Here is a 23068-nt window from a genome sequence, read left to right as displayed (position 1 = left end):
TCCTCCGTTCCTGTCCCCCTGCCGCCAACAGCAAGGACAGGTCCCAGGGTTCGGAGAAGCGCTTGCGCAAGCGCTTCTCCTTACCCTGGGATGTCTCCTTGCTGTCGGTGGCTGCGGGAGAGGTACGGAGGAGGAGAAAGCAGCGCTTTCTCCTCCTCCGTTCCTGTCCCCCTGCCGCCGACAGCAAGGACAGGTCCCAGGGTTCGGAGAAGCGCTGCGCAAGCGCTTCTCCGAACCCCAGGATGTTCTAGCGCCCGTTATTGAACGGGCTGAAATACACTAGTACAGTATAATTATAACACACTGGTAGCAAAACAGCAGCCAGTGCCGATCTCTCAGCTCAGTTGTGATATGCTGACAATGTCTCAGTCCTGTCAGCAACCAGGTTGCAGCATTCTGCACTAATTCCATCTTTTGGATCAATGCAAGGGAAGCCCCACATAGAACACATGGCAGTAATCCAGTCTTGAAGTAACACATATGAAGAAGGAGAGCTGCTGCCAGTCAGTGTAGACCAGGGGTCCTCAAACTTACCCGGCTTTGGGCCGGTTCCTCTGGCGCTGATCGTGCGGTGGCCGGAGGGCGGGGGAACATGCATGCACAGACGTCATTTCCGGTGCACTTCTGGGTTGGCGCAACACCAGAAATAGCTTGTGCATGTGCGTATGGGAGTGTGTTCCCCCATCCTCCGGCCCGCATGTGCACACAAGCTAAGATGTTGTCTAGGTTTGTCAGGGTTTGCCTATAAGACGCTGTGGTTCAAATGCAACACAGCAGGGCTTCCCTATCACTTGGCACACCATTCACAAATACCAGACTGGGCACCTGAAGGGAGGTCATGTGCCCCACAGCAAGTTTAGTGAGATATAAAACACTGAATCATGAGATAACACATGGCTAAGGGGAGATCTGCTGGCAATGCAAAAGGCAGAATACAGTTCAGAAGTTCTTGGCGCAGAGCATAGTTTAAAAATGGAACTCACTCCCACAGGAAGCAGGGGTGGCCACCAACTTGGATGGCTTTAAAAGAGGATTAGAAAATGCATAGAGGAGGTGGCTGTGCTACTAGCCGCAATGGCTATGCTTAATCTCCACGGGTTGCAGGCATGCTTCTGAAGACTAGATGCAGGAGACCCCAGGAGGGGAGAGGGCTCTTGTGCTCAAATCCTGCTTGCTGGTTTCCCACAGGCATCTGAGTGGCCACTGTGAGAAGAGGAGACTGGACTAGAAGGACCACTGGACTAATCCAGGAGGAGTCATCTTATATTTTTATGTCTGCTTTGCACATTACTTTAAAAAAAACAACAACCCTATAACAGTGTTGGGAAACCTCAGTCCCAGGGACCAAGTGCTTCCCTGGAGACCTCTCGATCCAACCCTTGAGACTCCTGTCGGGCTTTTCCTCATCCTCAGCCATTCCTTCTTTCCATAGGCCATGCTCCATACTACCTATGCTTTGTATCCTTCTTGAGTGTTTTTGCCTGGCTGGAATGTGCCCTTGAACTCTGGCTCATGCCCCTTGCCTCCCTCCCAGCCTGGCTTGTGGCCCCCAGGAAGTTGCCGAGGAGAGAATGCGGCCCTTGGGCTGGAAGAAAGTTCCCTTGGTGATAGCCTAGAATGCGAAAATTAATAGCTGCCATATCTGTAACATAACATTTCTGGTTTCAGTGTCAACCTCCCTATTAATCCTGACAGGAAGCCTCTTCAGAGTCCCTTTCGCTGAACCACTCCAGCATAATTAGCCAATTTAACGGGGTTTTTAGTTTGCATCTCAGCTCTTTCATCTGATAAAGCAGCACCATCGCTCTTCAAACTGGACCGTGAATGGGGGAGGCAGAGACAAAGCTGATGGAGGCTCGCCCCCGCCTCCTCCCCCAATGAACACATACACACACTCTTGTTCTTATTAATCCTGCGCTGATTTCTCCCACCACAGGTCTTCCAGCGGCGTGAGGATGGCTCCGTGAATTTCTTCCGTGGGTGGGAAGCTTACAGGGATGGATTCGGGAAACTGAATGGAGAGCACTGGCTTGGTATGTGCATCTTGGCTTTTATTATCACAGCTTTGGGGAAGAGCACAGAGGTGGTTTTATCTTTATCCCACCTTTTGCACCAAGTTGCTCAAGGTGGTGCACATGATTCTCCTCCTCCTTTTCATCCTATCCTCACAACAACCCTGTGAGGTAGGTTATAGGCTGAGAGGCAGTGACTGGCCCCACCCTGTGAGCTTCATGGCCAAGTGGGGGATTTGAACCCAGGTCTCCCAGGTCCTAGTCCTCATTTAATCCCCACAATAACCCCGTGAGGTAGGTTAGGCAGAGAGACAGTGACTGGCTCACCCAAGATGGTGGTCCTCATTGCCTCCTGTGGGAGTGAGTTCCATAGTTTAACTATGTGCTGCATGGAGAAGGACTTTCTTTCATCTGTCCCAAACTTTCCATCATTCAGCTTCACTTTATACCCATGAGTTCTAGTGTTTTGAGAAAGGAAGAAATGCACACTCTCTCCAGGTCATGCATAATTTTGCAAACTTCTATCATGTTGCCTCTTACTGCTTTTTTTCTCAAAACCAAAAAGTCCCAAAATCTGCAACTACCTGTTCACTTTGGAATTTCCCTGTTATGCCAGCCTTGACCCATTCCTAGATGAGCTGCATGCCAGCGAGCAAAAACCTCTGAATCAAAACCTCTGAAGCAAGAAAAGCTGCTGTTGGCTGTTGTGTCATGTTGTGGGGATGATTTCTACCTAAAGAGCCTGCAGCCTGCAAGTATAACTTAAAATACTGGTAATTAAAGAGAACACCAGGTGTGATGGAGGAGAGGCTTGAAAAAAGGAGAGGAGGAGTCATCATCACTCACTGCGAATGACAACTTTCCCCAAATCACCTCTTAATTGAGAAATGATCAGCAGGACTCCTTCTCCTCACTCAGCACCCACATCTGGAGAGGTGCTTTTGCAAGTCCTAATTGATAGGCAGCAAAATCCCATCTCTCAGCCTCTGAAAGCCCACACTAAAAGCTGCATTGAACAGAGCCTAAGAAGGTTTGGACTGGGAAGTGGGACTAAATTGTGGATAAGGGCCTTGTTGTGTTGGCTGGGCTCTTAGTATCCCATGGCCTCTTCCCCCACCACCTCCAATTGGTGCATGACATGGAGAAAGTGGGTAGTTTTTCTTCCTCTCTCATAACACTGGAACTTGTGGACATGCAATGAAGCTGAGTTTTGGAAGATTCAGGACAGATCAAATTAAGGACTTCTTCCCTTCCTCCCACTGGATGCGGTGATGACCACAAGCTTGTATGGATTTGAAAGAAGAGTAGACAAATTCATGGAGGAGAAGGCTATCAATAGCTACTAGTCATAATGGCTATGTTCTGCCTCCACAGTCAGAGACAGTAATACCAGTTTCTGAATACCACTTGCTTTGGAACCACAGGAGGGGAATGTGCTGCTCTTCTGCTCAAATCCTGCTTGTGGGTTTCCCAATGGGCCACCTGGTTGTTTACTGTGAGAACAGGATGCTGGACTAGGTGGGTCATTGGTCATCTAGTCCAACCCCCCTGCATTGCAGGAATCTCCACTAAAGCATCCATGGCAGGTGACCATCCAACCTCTGCTTAAAAACCTCCAATGAAGTAGAGTCCACAACTTTCTCAGGAAGTAGGTTCCACAGTCGAACAGCTCTTACCATCAGAAAGTTATTTCTGACGTTGTGTCAGAATCTCCTTACTTGTAACTTAAGGGTAACTACCCAGTGCAGAATCTCCACTATCTGCACATCACACATTTTAAAAGGTAAAGGTAAAGGACCCCTTACAGTTAAGTCCAGTTCGCAAATGACTCTGGGGTTGCGGTGCTCATCTCGCTTTACAGGCTGAGGGAGCCGACGTTTGTCTGCAGAAAGTTTTTCTAGGTCATGTGGCCAGCATGACTAAGCCGCTTCTGGCGAACCCGAGCAGCACATGGAAATGCCGTTTATCTTCCTGCCAGAGCGGTACCTACTGTATATTCCTGCGTATAATACTACTTTTTAACCCAGGAAAATCTTCTCAAAAGTCGGGGATCGTCTTATGCACCAGGTCGTATTTCTTATACGGCGAGTATATCCCAAACTCTATATTTTAACTGGGAAAGTTGGGGGTCGTCTTATACGCCCAGGCGTCTTATATGCCGGAATATACGGTATTTTTTTACTTGCACTTTGACATGCTTTTGAACTGCTAGGTTGGCAGGAGCTGGGACAGAGCAGCAGGAGCTCACTCTGTCGCAGGGATTCAAACCGCTGACCTTCCGATCGGCAAGCCCAAGAGGCTCAGTGGTTTAGACCACAATGCCATCCGTGTCCAATCACACTTTTAGGCAGATCTTATTTTTAATGTTTTTGGTAGCCTTAAGAAAGCTGCTTTCTGAAAAAGCTGCACCTTCTTAAGAAGAACGTAGCAAATATAAAATGCATATACAGTGGTACCTCTGGATACGCACTCCTCCGGTTGCGTATCCTTCAGGATGCGAACGCAGCAAACCCGGAAGTATTTTTCTGGCTTTCACCGCATGCGCATACGCAGAAGCTGTCCCTCCGGTTGCGAAAATATCAGGATCCGACTAGAGCTCTGGAACGGATCCCGTCCCTAACCAGAGGTACCACTGTACTGCTTGATTGCAAAAAAAAACCCCAAAGATATTAAACTCTCAAAACGGTATACAAAAAAATAAAACAATGAAATTGTCAGTAACAAAGTACAAAACAGCTATTAAAAAGTCTTCAAAATATGATTATATGAGAAGTTTAAACCAAGATTAAAACATGTGACGATTCTACCGTACATGTCTGGATAGGCTTGCTTAAACAACAACAACAAAATGTTTATAGCCAGTGCTGAAAAGAGTGCAGCAAAGGCACCTGTCTGATGTCAATAGGCAGGGAGTTCCAAAGTTTGTATTTCCTCATTTATAAAATGCAGTATCTGACAAACAGTAATGTATGTATTTAAGAACACATCTATGTCCCACATATAAACTGATTTGAAACTCATTTAATAGGGCTGAAGAGGATTCATGCCTTGACCACGCAAGCCAGCTATGAGCTGCGCATTGATCTAGAGGACTTTGATAATGGCACAGCTTATGCACATTATGGAACATTTTCGGTGGGTTTGTTCTCTGTCGACCCTGAGGAAGATGGCTATCCAGTTACTATTGCTGACTATTCTGGGACAGCAGGTAAGTGCCTGGTGCCTAGGGCAGAGGGGATATATGTGAGTGGGGAAACAGATACGTATGTGCAGTGGATATTTGTGCACTGAGGGTGTGTGTGTGTGTGTGTGTGTGTGTGTGTGTGTGTGTGTATAGCTGTGGAAGTTTGGGATATATAACTCTTTGTGGATCACCAGGAAAGAAGGAAGGTAGGCCATTTGCTCTGTGCTCAAAATACCGTGCATTATATCCAGAACAGCACCGGTGCTAATAGCATTGGAGCAATCAGGCCTGTCAGAACGGCAAATTTCCACTTCAAAACAGCTGCTCAGAATTGAAACTTCAGGTCAGAAATTGACATTTCACCCTGACAGAAAGAACGTTTAGGTTGGAACGTCCAATTTGCAAGGAAGAATTTAGATCTCAGCTGTCAGGGGCTAACTCAGAAAGCAAATATGTATAGTTTTATTGACGTAAAACAAAACAAAATTTTATTTCAACTGAATTGCAAAACCCTTTCCAAAATCTAGAGCTACAGTTCTGTTCATTCGTTTAGCCTCACCAAAACTTGCACCTTTAGTTTTTCAGCCTCCCATTACTTTGTCCCAGAATGTTGACATTAATACCCCTAGCACAGATCTGGCGCCACCTGCTAGCCACAATGGCTATGCTTTGTCTCCATGGTTGGAGGCAGTAATGCTTCTGAATGCCAGTCGCTGGAAACCTCAGGAATGGAGAGTGTGCTTGTGCCATAATCCTGCTTGTGAGTTTCCTACAAGCATCTGGTTGGCCACTGTGAGGACAGAATGCTGGGCTAGGTGGGCCATTGGCCTCCTCCAGCAAACTCTTCTTATGTTCTTACGGACCTGCTCAGAGCTTTTGGAGCAAATTTCAACAGGCTGTCTGTGGAGTTGGGGTGGCAGCTGTCCCTATCCACCAAGTGGCCCTTTCCAAAGACCTCACCCCACCCTGACAAATGACTCCTTCCCCCTGCAGGCGACTCATTCCTGAAGCACAATGGCATGAAGTTCACTACCAAAGACTTGGACAACGACCACTCAGAGAACAACTGTGCCTCCTTCTACCACGGGGCCTGGTGGTACCGCAATTGCCACACTTCCAACTTGAATGGTCAGTACCTGAAGGGCCACCACAGCTCCTACGCCGATGGCATCGAGTGGTCCTCGTGGACAGGCTGGCAGTACTCCCTCAAGTTCACCGAGATGAAGATCCGGCCTGTCAGAGATGAGAATTAGCTAAGTCCCCCTTCCTACATCACCCTACTTGTTCTCTATCCCCACCCACACCCACACACCCCAGCCCCCCGTAGCTCAGTGTTGTTTTTTGTCTTCTGAGTCTGGGGCAGCAGGACCCGAAAGAGCCCCCTTCCCACCAACCAATGTTTTAATACTTCAAGAGTTCCCCTTGATGTGCACAGCCGGTTCCTGGAAGCAAAGGCACCAGCTCTACCTCTTCCAAAGCAAGGGTCATTTAGTCCACAAGTCTCCCATATAAAACACAGGCAAGAAGGATTTCCCAGCTGCACAATGGAAGCCATCTTACTCACCCCCACCCCACCCCGACGACAACGACGGCTACTTATTATTTTTATTCTTATTATGAAAAAAGAGAGATGCTTTGATAGCCAAAGAACCTGGCCCCTAGAATGTGTGAATCTCTTAGTGGTCCAAGCATATCCAGCACCCCACCCCATAATAGAGATGTAATCATGTTATTTATAACAACAGCCTGATCTTTAGGCAAGGTGAGCTCACATGCAAGGCCAGACTGAGGGAGATGAAATAGACCCATGGCAAGGAAGGAAGGCTTTGTGTCAGTGCCGAGAATGACTGGCAGTGCTTCAAAGCAAAGCCAAAGGAAAATATTGCTTTGCTGTCAGGAAATCATACGTCATGGATTGCACTGAAAAGGACTCCTGGATCATAGAATCGTAGAGTTGGAGGGACTCAAAGAGTAATCTACTCTAGTCCACTGCGAAGCAGGAATCACAACTCAAGAATCCCTGGTGTATTCAACCTCTGTTCATTTGGTGTGAGAGCTTGCCTCGCTGTCACAACCAGGGACGTCAAGAGAATTTTGAAGGAAACAGGAGCAGGAACTGCTGAAACAGTTTGCTTATTCGCCTTCTTGTCTGGAACAGAAATCATTCCAGCGATTATTATCAGTATTTGCCTTTGTTGTTGCTTCCAGTCTGCCGATGATCTGTAACCGATTATGCTAACACACACACCCCGATCTGCACTGCATTTCCTTTGCATTAAATAAATGCGGTGGGATAGTGTAATGACAGCATATGTCACCTGCGTAATTTATTGTGTAAGTTACATTATTTCATCACAGCAGACGAGATGAGTAGTGTTGGTGCAAGACGGAAAGGAGCGGAATGGAAACGGTGTTACATGTGACAGCTACAGGGCAGAACCAAAAGGGATGTCTTCTCACATCTCTAGTCACAACACTTTATTTGTGTTGCTGCATGAAGACTGGAGGGTGCCCCACTGTTCTTATGGACGAAAGGACAAACTAAGCACTAGGGTGAAGGATGGAGTCAGCACCTCAAGGGTAACGCAAACCAAGGACATACAAACCAAGAATGGCCAGCCTTCGGACATAGCTGGACTCCTCTATCTTCTCTCAGCCTAACTAATTGAAAGCCACAGGAATCAGCCACATTTGTTTGAAGCTGGGAGAGAGAGAGGTAACAAGGCAACCACAAGCCCTGAGCCAAAAGATTCTGAGCAGGAAAACACACTGGAGGTTGTGAGAAAGAGCCACAAGCAAGGAGGGGGCTGTGTTTTCAATGGGGCAGAGCTCAGTGGTAAAGCAGAAGATGCAGAAGAACCCATGTTCAACCCCCAGCATCTCTCTCCAGGTAGGGCAGGGAGAGAACCATTGTCTGAAACCTTGGAAAACTGTAAACAATACTGAGCTAGATGGACTAATGGTCTCTCTCAGCATAATGAGGCAGTTCATCAAGAGCGTCCGCAGCTCAGTGCCAGAGTACCTGCTATGCATGCAGAAGGTCCACTGCTCTCTCTTTTTTTTCAGTTGGAGTGTTTTGAAGCACAGTTCTGGCACTTCTCAGGTGGGTACCATTGCGGGCTGACGATCCTCCCACCTGCTTCTTGCTTTTATGTACTTCTGAGAAGCCCAAAGCAAACATTTCAAGTCAAAATGGAAGCTGGTCAGCATGTGTGTGTCTACATTTTTTTTAGAACTATGACTCCACCTAGCTCCTAGCTGTGATTGGTCAAGCTATGGGTGGGGCCAATTCAAATTCCATTTTCCGTGTAGCAGCGGCAGGCTTTAAGCTTTCCAGCCAGGCCTCTACTGTTGCACATGTGTGTGATTCTGCAAGGGCCTTTCCAAGCTGCCCTAGTCACCTGGCTGAATCTAAGAGAACAAGGGAAGCAGGGGTGCATTTATCTGACCTACACCAAAACCAGGGGTGACCTCCAAACCAGCTAGGGAGACAGCTTGCAGTAGCTTTTAGCACATCCGTGGGTTTGTTGTCAAACCGGCAATTGTTCAGGGTTGCCCTGAGTTGCCCAACGACTTACTGTAACAACTTTGTGGTGAGTTCCAGCACCTATTTTTCTTGCGGGTGGGGCGGGGGAAGCACTGAGAAGGCCTGAGGTTCAATATTTGGCATCCCCAGACAGGGCTGGGTTGACTCCCTATTTGAAACCCTGGAGAACCTCTGCTAGTTAGTTTTGACCGTACTAGGCTAGATGGACCAACCGTCGGACTTTGTATAAGGTAGCAAGCATCCTGTGTTCCTTTGGAGGAATTTGCCCTTTAGTCTCAGTTCTGCAGAAAGCAAAAGGGGGAGGCACCTCTGAAGAATCACATTGCCTTCAGGTGAGGGAGCAGGCTGTGATGCAATAAAGGCGGAATTAATGCATGCCCCAAAATCCAGCAAATCCTGAGCATCCAGTGCTTCCCTGCATGCACGCACATAGGCAAATGAGGCTCACATTTCACATGGTGACTATCAAATTCTCTGTGGTCCATATATCTGGGGGGGGGGAGTTATAAATGGGGCAAGCTCAGCCTAGTCATAGAGCATCTTCTTGAGATGCAGAAGGTCCCAGCTTCAGCCCCTGCCATTTCCAGGTAGATCTGGGAGATCTGCCTGAAACCCCTGGAGAACCACGTTCAATCAGGGTAGATAATACCAACCTAGGTGGGCCAATGGTCTGACACAATATAGGACAGCTTCCTATGCTCCCATTTAGCCATGAGGACCAGGATCTTGACAAATGTAAGGCTCTAGTTCAGTAGTAGAGCATCTGAGTGTCATGCAAAAGGTCCCAGGTTCAATCCTTAATGGCATCTTCAGGTAGGGCTTGAAGAGACTCTTGCCTGAAACCCCGGGAGAGCTGCTGCCAGCCAGTGTAGACAATACTGAGCTAGGTGGACCGATGACTTCGTACAAGGCAGCTTCCTCTGTTCCCCAAAGCCTCCCCCAAAGACCATTCGACTGATCGGATTGGCTCTTGATAATCAATAACTGCACTGCCACCCGATTCCAGAATCTGGGATTCCCACTGGCACTAATGGTTGCAAGTGCTTCACACATCATGCTTCTATAAATACAGGACCACTGTCCACATGTCCAAACAGGCACATGGACTGTCACTCGGTGGGAGAGGACCTGCTTTGCATACAGAAGGTCCCAGGTTTGACTACCAGCATCTCCCATTAAAAGTGAATCATGGACAGCAGAGATGAGAATGGCCTATACCTCAAGGTCTTTGGAGAGACTGGCTGCCAGTCAAAATAGCCCATTCTTTGTTAGATGGAGCAATGATCTAACTCAGCTTCACTATCACAACTTCCATGGTCCTGTAGGAAATGCATCATGTGTGAAGCATATGTCTGCCCCAGTGTTCCATCCCACAAAGCAGCCCCAAGGGTGGCCAACAGTCTACTTACCTTCTCTTCTCCTTACCAGGAAAATATGGACTCCACAGCTCCCACATTTGGTGAGGATTGAACTTTCAATAGAATATCAGGATCAGAAAAACAACAACTCGCCCTTTTATTCTTTCTCACTGCCCCCTCTCACTGTCATTCAGCACCTTCATTTCTGTTAACCTGTCTATTGTCAGTTCCCAAAACTGGGAGGAATCCAGAGTCGAGTTTGGGTTGCATTGCATTGCATTGAGTTGAGTTGAGTTTGGTTGAGTTTATCTTGGAGGTAGAATGGAAGTTTATATCAGACACTGTTCACCCCTGCGCTTGATACACCAGCTTGGGAAATATTCTAAGGTGGAGAATGTGTGTATGTGTATGAGGCAGCTCCCATATTTTGGGTGGCACTGGAAAAGCTAAGTTCTTGCCTGCTCCCAGCTGAATAGTGGGTATAGACCACATGTCTAGCCTATGATTTTTCTCACCTGGCTTGCTGAGGAACTGATGACTTCCGCCTTCCATCTGTGGTAGAATAAAATGTTGTGCACATCCCAGTCTCATTAGTGGTGAGAGATTTCAGGGTGCTTACAGAGGGTTCAGTTTCCTTGGAATGAAGGTCAACGGAGACTGTGGTGTCTTAATATATGGTTTTACTTCTACATATATACAACCTGAGTTTAGGATGAAGGGTCTCACAGCCTCAACACTCTGACAGATCTGCTTCCCCATTGGGTTTCCAGGGAAACCACTGAGTCACAGCTTTGGGTCTAGCACAAAACAGGCACGCCTCTCTGTCTCCAGCTTCCAGAATCAGCCAAAACTCTGTCTTACACAAAAAAACCTCCTTAGCCTGTTCCCCATCCTAGGATTATGAGGCATCCAGCCAGGTGAGGTGGGGAAAAGCCCATCCATATGTCTCTATGGCAGCCTCTTTGGACTGATCCGACCAGTTCACCAGGTTTCTTCTTGTAGATCTTAACCCCACAGTCACGGGGTCACAAGTTTGAAAGGTACCCATGGAGATAATCTAAACTGGCCCCAACCTTATAGCAATAGTGGTGGTTGCCTTGTTCCAGCAGTGTCTATTGCCCAGAAGGCCATGGGCTTGTTTTCCATCAGACAAAAGCTTTGCACCTTTCAAGATTCCCCCAAGCCTCTCATTTCTTCCAATCCCATTAAGGTCTTGCAGAAGCAATCAGAGAGGGCTTATTATCTGTGGGTCACTGATAACTTCAGAAATTGCTTCCCACCTGTCTTCAAGCCCTCCATACCTCAGCTGCTGTTGCATGGCAGAAATCGTGTCTAGGTAGAAAAGCTTGGTGAATATGTATGTCTCTCCTCTCCTCTCCTCTCAGGCTTTCACAGCAAACAACAGAAAACAGGATTGCCAAGGGAGCTTTAAGCAAATGTCACAACCCCAGCTGTGGTGCTTAGTTTGCAAAGCGACTGCAATGGAGGGGGGGCGGCTCATAAGAGAGATGGTTAGCAGAACAAGCTGTTCTCCATCAAGCCCAGATGTTCAAAAATGGGGTGTGTGCCTTAGTTTGCTGTGGCCAATTCCACTCACTTCCAAGCGCTTACGGGACAGATCTGGCAATGGTTTTGCAGCAAAGTCTTTAGCAGTTTGATGCTGAAGGACTGGTAGAGAGAAGAGACGAGATGTGTGTGTGTGTTCTTGGCACTAACAGGGAGGCAAACGGTGGTTTTAAAAGTGGGTTGGAGAAATTCATGGAGGAGAAGGCTATATCAACAACTACCGGTACTAGTCATGCTCCACCTCCACAGATGGAGGCAATAATGCTTCTGAATGCCAGTTGCCAAAAACCTCAGGAGGGGAAAGAGCTCTTGTGAGCTCAAATCCTGTTTGCAGGTTTCCCATTGGGGCATCTAGTTGGCCACTGTGGGAACAGAATGTTGGATTAGATGCAGGCAGGCTCTTTCTTGTGTTCTCCCAGTTGCTGAGAATCACAGGTAGGGAGAATTGTTCAGCTTCTGCTTTTGGGTCTCCCATTGGGGCATCTGCAAGAACAGGATGATGGACAAGATGGACCTCATTTGTCCTCATCCAGCAGGGTTCACCTCATGTTCTGCCCCCTCTGTTGGAGGCTATATGCCTCTGAATACCAGTTGCTGGAGGCACAGGAGGGGACAGTGTTCTTGTGCTCGGGCCTGGCTTGTAGGCTTCCCATTGGGGCATCTAGTTGGCCACTGAGAACAGGAGGCTGACTAAACGGGCCAGCAATTTCTTATGATGGAGCCTGGTTAGATATAGTGGTCCAGGAGATCTCCCATTGTCTCTGCCCTGCAGGAATGGGGGAAAGGATTTTGCTATGAGTTGCTGAGAGAGATTCCTTCTCAAGAGAAATGAATCTGGGGGTTCTTGCAGAGGGGAAAAGAGTTGCAAAGGAAGTGTTCCCTTTCAATAACAGAACATTTCTCAGGTGAGGTAGGTAAGCAGTTCCACACAGCTCTGAACCGCCACCTGAATTTGCCTACGGAAACATTTTGAAGGGTATTGGAACAATCCATGCATGGGCAAAGTTCCCTAGGAATCCCTGGAGAACACAATTGTTCTGCCAGCATTACCTGGCTGGTGTCTTGAGTTTGGCATGAGAGGAGCCAAGATTAAGAACAAACTTCCATGCCTTGGAAAATACCAAACTTGAAAGGGAGCTTTGGGGCAGATCCACACCAGACATTTAAAGCACACAGATAGGGTGTCCTGCTTTGTCTGATTGACGGAGCCAGGCCTGTCGAAACTTATTGGTGGGCAATTAGACTTTGAGGAGTAAGGGAGAGGACAGAGATCCAGATAAACTGTCTGCATGTTAATTTGTACATAGAGATACAAATTGATAAATAATACAATTGGTGACATAATGCATCTTATCTTAGCAGGGTATGGGGAGCCTGTGTCCAGTTAACAGGCACCAAATCCTTAAGGTCTTCAAATTCACTGTGGTATACTTTTGCAGGGAGAGGTTATTAAGGCTGTTAGTATCACAGTCAACTGGGGCTTGAAAAATAGAAAGTGCAGACCATCATCTCTGTGCACTAGAGAATTGGAAGTTGTATGAAAAAAGCATTGTTTGCCTGCTATACAGTCTCTCTTCACTGCTTCTGGCAGTCTTTAAAAAATCTGCAAATGCTGTTTGAGCATAGAATCGTAGAATTGTTGGAATGTACCCCAAGCATCATCTAGCTCAACCTCTTGCAATGCAGGAAGCACAGCTAAAGAATCCCTGACAGGTGCCCCTCCAAGCTCCATCTCCATTAGAAAACCACCAACAAAGGAGACCCCACCACCTTCCAAGGGAGTCTGTTCCAATGTCCAACAGCTGTTACTGTCAGAAGGTCATCCTAACCTTTAATCAGAATCTCCTTTCTTATCATTTTTATTCATTGGTTTGCATCCTACGCTCGGGAGCACCAGAAAACAAGCTTGCTCCATCTTCCATGAGACAGCCCTTGAGTTATTTGAAGATGGCTTTCATATCTCCTCCAAGTCCCCTCTTTTTCAACTCCCTCAACCATTCCTCATAAATCTTACTTTCCAGATCCTTGATCATCTTGGTTGCCCTCCTCTGCACATGTTCCAGCTTGTCAGTATCCTCCTTAAATTGTGACACCCAGAACTGGACGCAGTATTTATTCCAGGTGTGGTCTGACCAAAGCAGAGTAGAGCAGTGCTATGGCTTCCCATGATCAGAACACTAGACTTCTGTTGATGCCGCCTGGAGTAGTATTCACTTTTTTGCTGCTGCATCACACTGTTGACTCATATTAAGCTTGTGGTCTACTAAGACCCCTAGATCCTTTTCACATGTACTACTGGCAAGCCAAGTGTCCCACATCTTATATGTGCAAGGTACGTACAACATCAATTAACTGCTACCAAGGGCCAATTCCCTCAACATTAATTCATCTAAGATTGATACTGGTTGTTGTGGAGAGTGCACAAAATATTACATCAAGATTTATTCACATCGATGGTGAAGGGGGGCATGCATCCTTTCTGATTCACAGGGAAGGTTGCTAGATCCGATTATCCTCCAGGTATTCCAGCTGCCCCCCACTCCCATGTGAGTGTCCATCCATGTTAATTCCCCACAGTAAGCACAAAAAGTATGACGAACAAATAAATGTTCCTCTAAACACACAGGGAATTGTGTATCAGAGTCACAATTGGCCATTAACCATTTATTTTGCTGCATTCCAAACACCATTAGTTGTGCCTCATACTGGGAGGTGTTTTTTTTAAAAAAAAAATCTCGTCAGGCTTATCTACCCTGCTGTGCCCAGCGGTGGTGGGAGACACTGCCAGCATTCAGCTTCATGAGATGTCCACAAGTTCTCTCCTAACACTAGGTCTTGTGGGTATCCAATGAAGTTGAACATTGGAAGATTCAGGACAGATAAAGAACTTATTATGCATTCAGCACAGAGTTAAACTATGGAGCTCCCTCCAACAGGAAGTGGTGATGGCCACCAACATGGAAGGCTTGAGAAGAGCCCTGGACCAATTCATGGAGGAGAGGGCTATAAATGGCTAGTAACCATGATAGCTGTGCACTGCGTTGGGGGGGTGCATCCCATTTCACCACTTGAAACAAAAGGGGAGGTGTCCCCTTGCCCTGTCCTTCTGCTCCCATCGCCACCATACCTGCTCCCACCAATGCCACACCTCTCTTTGCCCTGCCACCACCACTGGCAGAGAAGCAGCACCAACACCACCACTAATTTCAGGCGAGATCTTGCTGAAATCATGTGCACTTGCAATATCTTGCTCAATTTCAGACATTTCGGCTGAATTTGGCACCAGAAACAGCACTGCTTCTGAACAGGGAGCAGAGCGGGGGGGACCTCAGGGCTGCTACCTTGGGGGGGTAGCACAGTTTACCTAATGGTAGAGCTGGCTCTGCACTGCCTCCATGGTCAGAGACAGTCATGCTTCCGAATACCAGTTGCTGGAAACCACAGGAGGGGAGAGGGCTCTTGAGCTCGAGTTCTGCTTTCAGGTTTCCTACTGGGGTATCTGGCTGGCCACTGAGAGAACAGGATGCTTGTCAAGGTGGGCCTTTGGCCTGATCCAGCAGGTGCTTCTTAGATTCTCCTTCCACTTTTGGAGGCATTGCGCCTTTGAATACCAGCTGCTGGGAGTTGCAGGTGGAGAGAGTGTTGCCATTGTACTCAGGTACTGCTTGTGGGTTTTCCATTGGGGCATCTAGGTGACAGGATGCTAGACTAGATGGGCTCGTCTTACGTTCTTATGTTCATATTCATTCAGGCGCCCAAAGAACCTGGACCAGTCCTGGAGGCCCTTCCCTACATAAGAAAAGCCCCACTCAGCTTCCATCCCAGGAATAGAAACTTGTCCTGCTTTCAGAAGGGTGTGTTTGAAAACAAAGGGTGGCGGGGGGGGAGCAGCTGTTATCTTTACCTTACACCTGGAGAAAATATTCGGTTGAGGAATTAAAGCCCATTTGACAAATCCCACTCCTGCTGTTTCTTCCAGCCTAATTAAGTAATTTGATTTACACTCAAGCCCAAACAGTACCTGCAATCAAGTGAAGGCAGGAGGAATCTGCTTCTTGTTGATACTGGATGGTTAGGGGTTTGTTTGTTTGTTTGTTTGATATTGCTCCTGTATCTGCAGGATCTAAGCCTTCAAGATTTGGAACTGGTTTGATTTGATTTTTTTTAATAGTTCAACTTTTTCAATTCGAAGAAGATTCCATAGATATTGGTGCAGGTGCTCCACCCCAGAGGACATTCAGTGAAGACGAAGGCTCCCACAAATGAACAGGACATTCTGTTTTTATATAATTCACCAAGTGATGTGAAAATAGATTTTATGGTTTTTGCCTTTGTGATGCTAGACAACAAGTCCATCGTTTTTGCCCTGGTTTCTTTTGCTTTAGGTGGAATATTCTCTAATTCTGTTGGATTGGGGAGGAGATAAGGGATTAAGGGGTCATCTTGATCTCTCCACTCCCACCCCATTTTGGATCTTTGAGAAACTGCTTTCTTGCCGGGTGAAGAAAAAAGCAAAAATGGGTTGTCGTTGGCTTGTGAAAACATTTCCTTTGTCATCCTGACACCCCAGGAGTGCCTGTTCCACTGGAGTAGATGGGGCACAGCTCTACCAACCTCAGGCTGGCCTCAGCCAACCCCTCACCCACCTGCCCTCCTCCTTAGACCCAATCTAAGGGTTGCTACTGAATGTCAACTTCTTCCTCCTTAGTCTCAGTGCTGCCCTGGCAGCAGAACTCACCAGAGAGGAGGATGGGGACAAAACTAGACTTAATTGGCTTTGCCTGTCATTAGCCCACCTACTGTTAGGCTCCTTTGCCTTCCATCTCACCAGTCCCAAAGAACACCAGCTTCCACTGCTTTCCCCTGGTGAGTTTATTTCAATGAAAAGGAGGGGCTGGCTGAAATTTGGAGTTTCCAGGTTGGATACAAGGATTAACTCCTGAAGAGTCTCTGTGTTCATCTGTTTCTCAGGATTAGGCTAAAACATGTTAGCCTCTTGCACCAAGAACAAGGAAGAGTCTTAGCCCTCCTAGTCAGAAACCAAGCAATGGGGGTGGGGGATTTTATGGGACATCTTTCTACCCTGAGCAGAATTCCAGTGCATCTCAGGGTGGTAAAATGTTCCAAAGTAAAGCTGAGTGTGTTGCATCAGGAGAAGAGCACTTTAACCAGTTTCCCTGGATCAGTTTTCATTTGAAAAACCATATGAAACTTCTTTTTAAACCCAATACTTTTGCTGAGACGAAAAAACAGCAAAGTGGCAAAACTGAATAGGTTATGTTGGCTATTTTGGAACCTTTAGCTTTTTTTGTTTACAGAACAAAAATGATAAATGGCAAGCTGTTGAAATTCAGGGACATTGTTTGCTGCTACACAGGTGATGGTCATCAAGGAGGACTATGTTGCAGGGCTACCCCCGTGTAAGTCCTGCAATGAAAAGTGCTCACACAGCATATTTTAACTCCACTTTTTTTGGGGGGGGTGAAGAGAGGTAAGAATTTAAAGTACAAGAAACATGGGTGGTTAAAGATGAATCAGAGGAGTCAATGCAAGTTTTAATATTTCCCAATCTAGAGGAAAATTGTGATGTTAAGTCCCAGTAAAATTACTGGGATATGTTACTAGAAATTGGTTGAAGTTCTGTTCACAGCAATGGGACATAAGCATGACTCACTTTCTCTGTATCTACCACAGTCCCCATCATCCATGATCACTGACCACAGCAGTTGAGGCCGATGGGAATCATAGAATCATAGAGTTGGAAGAGACACCAATCTAGTCCAACCCCCTGCAATGCAGGAATCTCAACTAAAGCATCCATGACAGATGACCATCCAACCTCTGCTTAAAAACCTCCAAGGAAGGAGAGTCCACCACCTCCCGAAGGAGTCTGTTCCACTGTCAAACAGCTCTTACTTCCAGAAAGTTCTTCCTGATGTTTAGTTGGAATCTCCTTGTTTTGGTCCTACCCTTCAGAGCAGGAAAAAAAACAAGCTTTCCCTTAAGATATTTGAAGATGGCTCTCATGGAGAAACTATAGATGGCTGCTAGCCACAATAGCTATGTTCTGCCTCCACTTCTGGAGGCAGCAATCCTTCTGAATACCAGTTGCTGAGAACCTCACGAGGGGAGAGTGCTCTTATGCTCAGGTCCTGCTTGGGGGTCTTCCTTTGGGGCATCTGGTTGGCCACTGTGAGAACAGGATGCTGGAGTAGATGTGTCCCCTTTGGCATGATCCAGCAAGGCTTCTCTTTTGTTCCTCCAACTTGAAGGTGTTACAGCAGGCATCCCCAAACTTCGGCCCTCCAGGTGTTTTGGACTACAATTCCCATCTTCCCCGACCACTGGTCCTGTTAGCTAGGGATCATGGGAGCTGTAGGCCAAAACATCTGGAGGGCCGCAGTTTGGGGATGCCTGTGTTACAGTCTTGCAATTCTTAACACTGTATGGCTTATCAAAATGTATTGTGTGATGTATTTCTGGGTTTTCTGTGCACAAGAAACCAGGGCAGGATGCTGCAGAAGATGAACAGGGCAGCCACTTGACATGGGTGTTTCTGGATCTAAGATGTGCTCCTTCAAAGGCTGATCCTTGATGTTTAGATGTTGCTCTGAACAACTACTTGAACAGCGGCTGGCCTGACCTTTCCAACGATGCTTTCCAGTGAGCCATCATTTCACTTTCATGCACTGTTTGATCTTGACAATGACAAGGAATTATACAAAGCAGGGAGAGTTTGCCACCTCTGCATTTCATTGATCTGGAAGTTCAGCGATAAAAGGAGGGTGGGGGAAGAGAGATGTGACTTTCATGTATTTTCCATGGGTCAGTTAAGGGTGTGTGAAGGTCAGCAAGGGAGCTGGGTATAGGATACTGCCCATTCATGTCTGAACTGCTGGGCAGATCATGCGCCCATCCGCCATTCCAGTGAAGTAGATCACTAGCGTGTGATTGGTGTCCAATAACATAACGTGTGGACTTGCAAAACCTTAATAAAAAGGAACTCATTATTATGCGTTGTTTGGTTTACTGCTTTTCCTCAAAGGTGAACACGAGGGCTACTGCCCCAATTCAATACAACCCCGTGAGGTAGATTAGGCTCAGGAAGGAGTGGCTTGCCCAAGATCCTCAAGGGAGTTGTCATGCACCATCAGAGACAATGGAGCAACTCTCCTCTGAGGAAAGGTTGTAGCATTTGGGACCTTTTTAGTTCAGAGACAGGCAAGTAAGAGGCAACATGATAAAAGATTATACAATTATGCATGGCCTGGAAAGAGTGGGCAGAGGGAAGTTTTTTCTCCCTCCCACATAGCACTAGAGTGTGGACATCCAATGAAGCTGAATGTTGGAAGATTCAGGAGAGATAAACAAATGGACTTATTCACGTAGTGCATGAACTGTGGAACTTGCTTCCGCGGGAGGCAGTGAAGGTCACCTGCTAGGATGGCTTAGGTCATCAGTAACTGGTAGGCATGATGGCTATGCTCTTCCTCCACAGTTAGAGACAGTAATGGAAACATCAGAAGAGGAGAGTCCTCTTATGCTCAGGTTCTGGTTTCTGGTTTCCCGTTGGGGCATCTAGGCTGCCACTGTGAAAACAGGATGCTGGACTAGATGGGCCACTGGCCTCTGCCAGCAAGGCTATTATTATTAATAATTATTAAATTTGTATACTGCCTTTCATATGCAGATCTCAAGGCAGTTCACAACATAAAAAAAACAAAAACCACAAACCAATACCCTCCTCCCTGCATGTGCTGTTATGTCTCCCTTATCCAGGAACAACATTGTGTCTGGTTTTTCTAAAAATGGTTATTGCCTGCAGGGGTTGGACAGATGTAAAACTTGAAATCAACATTTAATAGGATCACACTCCTTGTAGTGACCAGCCCTTCTCTTGAACAAAGTGTCTGTGTTTGAGTGCCAGCTTTGAAGACAAGAGTACTATAAAGCAAAGCAAAGCAAAATATGCTTTATTGTACCAGCCAAAGGCCATGACAAAACCATACAAACACTATCACGAAAAGAAATATCTATAGAACTGTATATAAATCAGTATAAAGGATAAAACAAATAAGTGCTCAGAAGGGAGCTGAAAATACTCGTATCGGGTATCATGCACACATAAAAAGCACCGAAGCCTAGGATTCCGCATGCCTGGAGGCATAAATTGAGATAGGGAACGTATGGAGAAGGCCCTTTCTCTTGAAGCCACCCATTGTATTGAGGGCTCTTGCCCCTTTCATTAACAGCTTTCTGCTCACACCATTCTTCTGAAGCAGCCAATTAGCTGCTGCCAAGGTCAAATGGTGGTTGTTTTTGTTACTTGTCCAAAATATCAAAAGATGACTCACCTTATCTAGTAGTTCCAGCACATGGTCATTAAAAACAATTATTCACCTCTTCCTTCCCTCCTTTGGCTTCACACTGTCCTCATCCACTATATGTGTCTTCAGCACTCACTACTTTTTATTACATTGCTGAACTCCTTAGGGGGTCCCTTAGCTGTGGTTGCAGGGGGTTGGGCTAGGGGACCCTTAGGGATCTCTTCCAACTCTATGATGCTATACTATGCTGATTATTAATCAGCATCACCTTCTTCATCTTCCCCATCATTCACGGGTTGACTCAGTGCTAATTAACGATATGGTCCTGGGCCTGCCTTGGGATCGAAAGAAAAATAACAAATGAATTAAATGCACTTTTTTAAGGGGGAGCGTGAACACGTACCGGTAATCAAAAAGACTCTTTTGCCCTCAAAGTAGCCCAGTCGAATCCATGTCCCCCCGCCCACCGACTTCAGGCTTCACAATGGAATCCTAGGCTCTGGAATGCAGAGCAATAATCTTATCAGATGGGAGGGAAGGGTGTCCGTTTAATGAGGGGTCTTATTTAAAGAAAGGGAGACACGGCCACCTCGTGCACATCTTCCTTCCTACCTGGACGGAGCAGTCAATCTAGCAGAAGCAGAAAAGTAAGTACTCAAGGAAACCTGTTGCCACATTCAGCGGAGGTGGTTATAGGGTAGAAAGACTGGTTCGGCTGCACTGGGCGGCACACTGCAGAGGGTGCCACAACAGTGCTGTAGAAGGAAGTATGAGAGGTGGCGGTGTGTGTGTGTGTTGAATTTTAGTGTCACACAGGGTGCCACTGAAATTTGAGAGTTTGCTATTGTGTTCAGAAGAAAGCTTGTTCATTTTTTATTATTATTAATTCATTTGTCAAGGAATATTTTCCCCCGAGTGGGTGTTCCGTCTCGCAAAGGGTGGCATAGATGAGGTCAGCTCTTGAAACTAGTTTTCTAAAGGTAGACAAATCTAGACTCCTATTTCCCTAACTTCAGCCGTTTCTAAACTACTAGAGCTAGGGGGTTGGCCTTGAGATCTCAATGCTTCTTTGGGGGCTAGTAAGAGGTGATATTATGGTAGTTTATAAAATTTTGCATTGCAAAAGTAGATAGAGAAAAGTTTTGATCACTCTCTTGTAACACTAGAACTTGTGAACATCCAATTAAGCTGAATGTTGGAAGATTCAGGGCAGATAAAAAGAGGGACTTCTTCCTTAAGCACAAACTATGGAACTCCCTCCCACAGGAGGGATGGCCAGTAGACCCTGCAAGTGTCCCTATTTTCCAGGGACAGTCCCAGATTTACAGCAGCTGTCCCAGTTTCCTATTTGATCCTGGAACGTCCCCTTTTTCCTTAGGGTATCCCTATTTTCATCGGAGAAATGTTGGAGGGTATGGAGTTATATTACCCCCCAAGCCATCTCAAGGCAGCCCTGTATAGGGAAGTTTTTTTATGTTTTGTTGAGTTTTTTAATATGTTGGAAGTCACTCAAAGTAGCAGGGGCAACCCAGTTAGATGGGTAGGGTATAATAAGGCTGTGCTTGCTTGCAGAGTGGCCTCTGATGATTCCTCACCAACAATGAGATACTGAAAAATCAGGAGCGGGGTGAGGTGACTCTGAGAAAGGGATCGGAAAGGATGTCATGGGACAGGGATGTAGGGGACATTTTGCAGCTGAGGGCCGCTTTCCTGTCTGCGAAACCTTCTGGGGGCCACATGCTAGCAAGGGTGGAGCCAGAGGCAAAGAGGGAGGGACAATGGATGTAAAATGTCACCTCTGTGCAGCCAACTAGGTTCTGCATACCCCTGCTCTCGATTCTCCACCCAGGACAGCAAGAGGCATTGTCCAAGCCAAGGACAGCAACACCCAGTGAATAGGAGAATTGCGGTGCAGCCTAGGACCAGAGAAGCTCAAGGGGTGCATTTGGGTCCCTGAGGTCCCCCACCCCAGACTCAATAAGCCAGAGAGTCTCCAGGTTTGGGCAATGCCATTCTTTGTGACCGCTAAACAGAGGATATTCAGGGAAGTCAACCAGTTAGGCTCACAATGGCTCCAGACCTGCACAGACCCAGGCAATTCTTGGGCTGAGGTGTTCCCTGCATGGTTCTCCTGTAATCCAGAGATGATTCCCCTTGCCTGGTTCTTCTTCCCTCCACCCTCCTTGCTTTCTGCCACCACCCAAACCCTTTGCAAGGGAGCTTCTCAGCTTGCCCCACTTCCTCTGGCTCACCTCCTACTGCAAATGTCTCTATGCATCCGTGATCACAGAATTATAGAGCTGGAAGGGAACCCCAAGGGTCATCTAGTTCACTCCCTGCGATGCAGGAATCCCACCGGAAGAATCCCCGACAGATGGCCATCCATCCTTGGCTTAAAAACCTCCAAGGAAAGACGAGGTGCCAGACCCAAATCGTTCAGGGGTGTGTGTGTGTGTGTGTGTGTGTGTGTGTGTGTGTGTGTGTGGTGTTTATCAGTTAACTGACTTATGTAGGTTTGTATATTAAGGGACATGTGGTAAAATGTTGTGTAGAGAAACATTTGTGGGATATCAGGTAAAGTGAGAGCAGTGGGTGGGCCGTGAGAGGAGGATGGAACCTTGGGGTGTGCTGCGTGCTGATTGGCTGAGAATGGGGTGTGACAGGCAGGTGACAGGACAGGTGTGTGCGTGACAGTTAAAGGCAGTTGGGCTTTGGAGGGGGAGGGAGGAGGGAGACTCCAATAAATCCAGTTCCTCAAGACATGTTTGTGGCTTAGACAAGCTGATTTGTCTCAGGAGGGCAGTTTGGTCCCAGGGACTCCAGTTGCCAATCCCGATCTCCACAGAATAAGGGCCTTGACAGTCTCATCTTTGGGAAGGAGCGAGGAATCTGCCCTGCTGAGGTCTTCCTAAATTTGGCGGTTCTGGTCCCAGCCAGTGTCAACAGATACAATATCAGTTCCTTGTTATTAAGGTCTCGATCCAAACATACAAATTCAAAAGAGCCAGACAAGATCACAGAAAATACTTTGGTCCAGGACCCTTTGTTTGGTGTGGTCCTGCCAGATATGCATG

At 46.9% G+C, this 23068-nt stretch overlaps 1 protein-coding gene across 2 annotated transcripts in view; it reads left to right on the top strand.

Moving 5' to 3' along the window:
• The window catches only part of FIBCD1 (fibrinogen C domain containing 1), a 76101-nt gene extending 68416 nt beyond the window's left edge, over positions 1–7685 (top strand). The window contains exons 6-8 of one of the 2 annotated variants that reach the window (XM_088664754.1): positions 1937–2033; positions 5041–5220; positions 6190–7685. In XM_088664754.1, coding sequence (XP_088520880.1) covers positions 1937–2033; positions 5041–5220; positions 6190–6449 — 537 coding nt within the window. In that variant the 3' untranslated portion in view covers positions 6450–7685. The remainder of the gene's footprint in view (positions 1–1936; positions 2034–5040; positions 5221–6189) is intronic. The other variant, XM_035113053.3, reaches the window with a different exon arrangement.
• Positions 7686–23068: the final 15383 nt, after the last annotated feature.

Source organism: Zootoca vivipara, chromosome Z2 (assembly GCF_965207765.1).
Source record: "Zootoca vivipara chromosome Z2, rZooViv2.hap1.1, whole genome shotgun sequence".
In the NCBI taxonomy this organism is placed as follows: Eukaryota; Metazoa; Chordata; class Lepidosauria; order Squamata; family Lacertidae; genus Zootoca; species Zootoca vivipara.
Note: the sequence above shows the minus strand (reverse complement) of the source record. Positions and strands in the feature narration are given on the sequence as shown.